The following is a 6,468-nucleotide window of genomic DNA, read 5'->3' as shown; positions in this document are numbered from 1 at the left end:
TAATCGAGTTTTTGAAGTAAAGTTAGCTATTATTCGGCTATGGACTTGACAATTTCCAAACTATATAAATTTTGTTTTTTTACTTATGTGTGTATTTTTTATCGTTATATTTGTCAATTGTGTATATAAAACCCTGACCTATTACTATAATTGACTTGAATAGTTTATTTAAGTACTTTGACAAAAATCACGTGCATGCTTTTCCGTCTGGAGTTTGGAATTTTCCGAAGTCTTTTGGGACAACTGGGTCATTTTCTTTGGAGATTTTTCCTTACATTTTATATGCTTAATTTTTAAATTATCTATTATCTATGTTGATACAAGCTACCAGCTACATGCTTAATTTTTAAATTATCTATTATCTATGTTGATGCAAGCTACCAGCAAATATTGTAGTCTGGTAATTTTTTTTCTTTTGAAGTAGAACAAATCCTACTATAAATCACTCCAATCGAGAATTTTAGAGGGAGTAAGTTCTATAGACAAATGAAATTGAGTTTCTGTTTCGTTCAGAACAGACTAGACTGTTAATAAGACTATATAACACTACTCTTGATTTGGTTTGTTTTTATTTATTTATTTTTTATTTTATATAATATCATTTTGTTATTAAAATTCAATCTTACTTGCTGCCAAGAAAAAGTTTTTTTTTTTCATAAACTGACCAAAAAATATATCAAACCTTCAACTGTATAAGAGCTTTGATGTTGCGTTTGAGAGTATTGAATCCATGCCTTGAAATTGAAATTGAATGAGTTTTAGTTCAAAATTTTATTTAATTCCAATCCTAAATCCAAATCACCATTTCGGTGCAACCAAACATTGCAAGAATTTTTTTTTTTTTTTTTTTTTTTTTTTTTTTTTTCCGCCTTCCGTGCCGAAGTAGGGGGAACCTCCTCCCTACAACATCAATCTAACGGCTCAACTCCATGGACCAACCCGTGCGTGTCAGTGCCTGCTAAACTAGTTCATTCTTAAATTTAACAAATATAATGGTCATGGTAAATGAATGAGAATGGTGTTCATTAGTATCACTTGCTTTTTAAGCATGGCTTCTTTGGCATGTCTTGTAAGTCCATATAGCATGCATTCACTATGTCACCATTCAATCTTCTTTAATACTCTACGCATATTAGCAAATACACTGAAACACGATTGACATCAATTCATAATTACTCTATTTTTCTTAGTCGATAGACACACCCCTTACTTAAAGAATTATTTGTATTAAAGAGGAGTCAAACCATAAACCTAACGCTTCAGAGACACTAGAGTGAAGTGACTCACCCACTTGAGGCAATCCTTGGAATTAAGCATACTCTACATGACTGAACAAAATAACAACTAGAGAAACACACCAAACCTGTCTGCATACCATACCATGCTTACCAATAAACAAAGACCAGTTGATATTAGATCTACATACCATACCATGCTTACCAATAAACAAAGACCAGTTGATATTAGATCTACAAACAACTGGAACCAGGAACATCTATCCACTGCAACTGGAGTTCAATCTCGCCACTTTCGACATTTTGCAGTCTAACGAACATATTCTGGACAACCTTGCCGTCCGTCCAGACAATGCAGCTCTCTTCTGCCAAGCAATTCTCCCGGCTCGGTGTTACTCTTGTGACGATGGTTCCATTAGCGACATTTCCCAACTGCATCTTTAGTGCTTCAAGGAATGGTCTGATGTCCAACTCTGCATCTCCCATTTTGTCATCAAAGGTGAATGTGTCCTTGTCATAAATCGACTGCAATTACATAGAATAAAATGGTGTATAAATTATTATTCGAATTAATTATTGAAGAATTATCTTTACTAATCACAACAACGAAATTAACGTCATTCAAGAAATGCCATATTGTTGTTCATGTCCATGAATTAAGCACCAAGATCAAGTGAGGTATACCCTATTTTGAACTAGTAGCAGTACAAGCTCTTTAAAATAACTGAAATACTTACAAGCGTAATTGGAATATTAGGATCTGCAACAGAGAGAGTCAAATCTTCATTCCACTCAGGATTGACATCTTTTTTCACTACAGGAGTCTTCAATTCCTGCATCAAATTTGAAATAAAAATAATATGGGTTAAAATAAATAAAGTTGAAGCTCTAATTATTATCCAAAATGAGTGGAATATCAACTCGAGTACTACCTACAAAGATATGCATATAATACAACAATTTGAAGTAGAATCAAGCATTTCACAACTTCAAATTACGAGAGACAAAAAGATAATGATACTGTCGGCAAAACAAGCCGTTGACAGGTTAGTTTCTGGCTAATTCCAGAATGGAAAATAATTTTAAAATTTCTAAATTTGTAACCTTACACTAATTGCAAGGGTAAAGTGCATGAAAAACTCCTATGCTGCGTTTGGTGTGCAGGAATGGAATGCCCATTCTAACCATTTCATTGTTTGGTATGCAATTTAAAGTGGGAGTGGCCATTCTATAAGAATGAAAATCCATTCCCAGGAATGAAAATTCATTCCACAACTAAACATATAGAATGGTCATTCCATTCCCAAGTAATTTTCTTAAGAAAATAAATTTCTCAAAAAACTCTCATGTTCCAAGTCCAAAAAATCACCACTGCCTTCTACCACAACCACCTCCACCTTTTACCACCACCATCACCACTACCACCGCCTTCTACCACCACCACCGACACCGACTTTCACCATCGCCCACCTCTTTCCACCACCACCATGTACCGCCACCCCTTTCCACCACCACCAATACCGCCTTCCACCGCCACCATCGCCTTTCATTTCCATCACCACCACTGCCACCACCGTCTTTCACCACCGTCACTACCTTCCACCACCGCCTTTCACCACCATTACCACCTTCCACCACCGCCGCCTTCCATTACCATTGCCTTCCACAGCCACCGCCACCGCCACCGCCTTCCATTGCAGCTACCGTCACCGCCTTCCATTGCAGCTACCGTCACCACCACCATCTTCCACCACCATTGCCTTCCACCACCACCACCACTGCCACCACCTTCCACCACCACTGCCACCTCCTTCCACTACCACCTTCCACCATCACCACTACCGCCACCGCCTTTCACCACCACTACCATCTTCCGCCACTGCCTTTCACCAACGCCTTTCACCACCACCATTGTCTTCCACCACCGCCTTCTATCATCACTGTCGCCGTCGCCATCGCCATCGCCATCGCCATCGCCTTCCACCACCACCACCCCCATCGCTTTCCTCCACCACCACCGCTACTACCATAGCCTTCCACCACCACCGCCTCCACCTTCCACCACCACCATCGTCACCACCTTCCACCACTACCACCACCAACCACTGTCACCTCCACTACCTTCCACCACCACCGCCACAGTCACTTACATTAGCTTCCACCACCATTACCTACACCACTATCTCTTTCCATCGCTGCCACCACCCTACTGCCACCGTCACTGCCGCCGCCTTCCACCATTGCCAACACCGCCGCCTTTAAACACCGCCACCTCCACCACCACCGTCCACCATCACCACTACCACCATTTATTTTAAAAAAATTATTAGAAAATGTCATTTTGTTAATTTAATTTATTTGTTACTAAGAGAGATAATTTGGAGAATTTAATTTAAAATTTATTATTCCATTCTAAATTTTAAATTGATCCAACCAAACACTAGAATGGTTATTATCATTCCATTCCTACACATTTCATATTTACAACCAAACAATATAAAGAGAATGACCATTCCATTCCATTCCCATTCTCATTCCATTCCATTCCCACTTGCATTCCATTCCATTCCATTCCTGCACACCAAACGTAGCACTAGAGTATAATTGGCATACAACTTTGGCTCTTATTTTAAAAAAAGTGTATTATTAACCCTTTTATTCTTTAAAAATTGAGCAGAAACATCCATCAAATCATTTTTTGCAAAAAATTAACATAAAGTAATTTTATAATATTCGTTTTGTCCTTTTACTTTTCCGAAAATTTTGGAAGGTGAGTATATGCTAATAATCTTATAGCAAAGGGATATTATGTGCACATTAACTATATTTAACCCACTTTTAAGAATTTTCTCTCACCTTTACAAAAAATAAAATTTTCTCTCTATATAATTTCCCTAACAATTTATTATCTTTCTATATTATCACTTTTTGAATTTACGTTTTACATTTCCTACAACTTAACACCACTAATAAGTTAGAATGTTTTAATATATTTCTTTTACTAGTCAAATGGAGATATAAAAAAAACATCTCAAAAAAAATATATTTGTTCTCACAGTTGTTAGACTAATGTGTAGTATATCATATGAAATGAAAATCTCAATTCTTTTTATAATTATAAAAAAAAAATAATATAGCTATAATTTTTTATTAAATATATAATTAAAAAATTAAATTAATGATACTTATTCATTACATATATATATATATATATAATTTTGTACATAGCAACAAATAGGTGATTATTTTTTACTAAAAAACTCGCGTCACTGCCCTCTACTCCTTAAATTTTTCACAAATATATATATATAATTCATTGCATAACAACAAATGAGTGTGCAAATTATATTGAAAAAAATATATATATATGGTTGTTCAATTACCCCCACCTTAGAGTTGTTTTACCTGGGTATTATCCTTTTTCGTCATTTCATAAAATGATTATTTTTTTTAAATAATGTGTAAATTGTTTCCCTAAGGTTGATTTGGACAAAGTCTACCTTAAATGTGTCAGGTGGAACTTATTTTGCACACATTGATACTTTAGGGGTGTTGTAGGGTCATATTTGCACTTTTAGCCCCCTAATTATAAATATATAAAGATCATTAACAAAAAGCTCTTTCATGAGAGAGACTCCAAAATAATACCTAGTACAAGAGAACTCCTCAAAACAGAGCAAGAGGAAAAAATTCTAAAATACCGCCGAAACCATATCCTTACGTCTCCCCGCCGTTGGATATGAATATGGGCCCACGTAATGCATGATCCAGCGGAATACCTATAGACTTTCCCGGCTAGAGGACAATAATGTTGAAAAAATAATTATAACAAATCATGAAAATCAAGCTTCACCCTCTGATTGAACTTATACATATACAAGACAAGGTAACATATATTATAATATTACTCATTTCTCAACTGGTAAAGACAACCAAAAAATTTGGGAACATAAAGTCCCAGGAAAGAAGAGAAGATCAAAAGAAATAAATAAATAAAAATAGTATTGGAACAAAATCACAAATAGTTTTACTCAAACCATAACTCTACAGGTTTATAACAATAATAGGCATATATATATATATATATATATATATATATATAGTGTGTAAAGAGTAAGGCTATCAAGAATCATAACCCCTTACCGCGGGATTGAAAAAACTTGAACACCAACTAATCAATTACTGTAATATCAAATTTTGCATCAAAAGCAACCAATTAAAGCAGCAAACCCACCCCATGGAAAGGGTTGAAATTGAATCAAAGAGTAAAAAAGATTGACCTGTTTGCCCATTCGGACCACAAGGTAAGGATCGCTGCTTGTTGAATCTCTGACAGCAAGGTTTACGCCTCTGTGGACGTGAATTCTGAGAAGACCCAACGAATTTTCCATCTGAATTAGGATGGGCGTGTTGGACAAGTTCAACTTGTTGCTTGCTGAGAGACTTAAAATGAATGGATGAAAGAGAATTGGTTTGATTATGAGGGAGACTTTTGAAGCAGAGAAAGTGGTTTTGATTCCTTGGTCTGACGATTCTGACCTCTTTTGTTGTTTTTACTTTTTGTACCAACAAATCACGCGGCCACAGTAAGTGGAGCATTTAGATGAAGTAGTATGTTAAAGTCTCTCTAAATTTCATGTTGCTCTGTTTGAGGTGGAGGTATGAAGAGCAGAGTTCAAAAAAAAAACTTCTTTGGGGGGTTGTTTTGGGTAATTTATATAGAGGGGGGTTTTTAATAATTTCAGTGAGGGCAATTCCAACCACATAAATTTTGTGTTTTTTGCTTTTGTGTGTATTTTTTATTTGTTATATTTGTCAATTGTATGTGTGAAACCTTAACAATTAATATTAGAGCTATGACAGCAAGTATTACATATGGATTACATGGTTGAGAAGTTTGATTGAGAAGTTTGATGGAAGAAAAAACTTCAGTCTTTGGCGAGTTCGGATGCGAGATTTACTGATTCATTGTGGTCTAGGAGATGTTTTGGGTAAGCAATCAGAAAAGATGGGAGATGTTTTGGGTAAGCAATCAATGCGATTCGATTGACGTTGGTATATAATATTATGTATGATGTGATAAAAGAATATTTAGGAGCGGACTTGGAAGAAGCTGGAAAATTTATATATAGGCAAGAATCTCACCAACCGATTGGTATTAAGCAAGAGTTGAATTCTTTTAGGAGAAAAGATCGGGTAAGCATACAAGAACATCTTGGTGAGTTCAACAAAA

The 6,468-nt window shown here is 35.8% G+C and overlaps 1 protein-coding gene across 1 annotated transcript; it reads right to left on the bottom strand.

The window, feature by feature from the left end:
* Positions 1-1,351: 1,351 nt before the first annotated feature.
* Positions 1,352-5,898, bottom strand: LOC132284228 (protein C2-DOMAIN ABA-RELATED 4-like). The gene is made up of 3 exons (XM_059786310.1): positions 5,516-5,898; positions 1,973-2,068; positions 1,352-1,760 (listed from the first exon to the last, which is right to left on the bottom strand). The coding sequence occupies exons 1-3, from the start codon at positions 5,624-5,626 to the stop codon at positions 1,470-1,472; spliced, it is 498 nt and encodes a 165-aa protein (XP_059642293.1). The 5' UTR covers positions 5,627-5,898; the 3' UTR covers positions 1,352-1,469.
* Between the last annotated feature and the right edge of the window lie 570 nt (positions 5,899-6,468).

Source organism: Cornus florida, unplaced genomic scaffold (assembly GCF_030987335.1).
Source record: "Cornus florida cultivar Cherokee Brave unplaced genomic scaffold, ASM3098733v1 CherokeeBrave_3.0.0_Hap2_Chr11, whole genome shotgun sequence".
In the NCBI taxonomy this organism is placed as follows: Eukaryota; Viridiplantae; Streptophyta; class Magnoliopsida; order Cornales; family Cornaceae; genus Cornus; species Cornus florida.
The sequence above is the reverse complement of the archived record's forward strand: the minus strand, read 5'-3'. Positions and strand labels throughout refer to the sequence as shown.

Excerpts from the sequence above, each read along its gene's own strand:
- LOC132284228 (XM_059786310.1), bottom strand. The coding sequence starts at position 5,626 with ATGGAAAATTCGTTGGGTCTTCTCAGAATTCACGTCCACAGAGGCGTA. Across the intron at positions 2,069-5,515 it reads TGGTCCGAATGGGCAAACAG|GAATTGAAGACTCCTGTAGT; the intron begins GTCAATCTTTTT and ends AATTTGATGCAG. Across the intron at positions 1,761-1,972 it reads CTAATATTCCAATTACGCTT|TCGATTTATGACAAGGACAC; the intron begins GTAAGTATTTCA and ends ATGTAATTGCAG.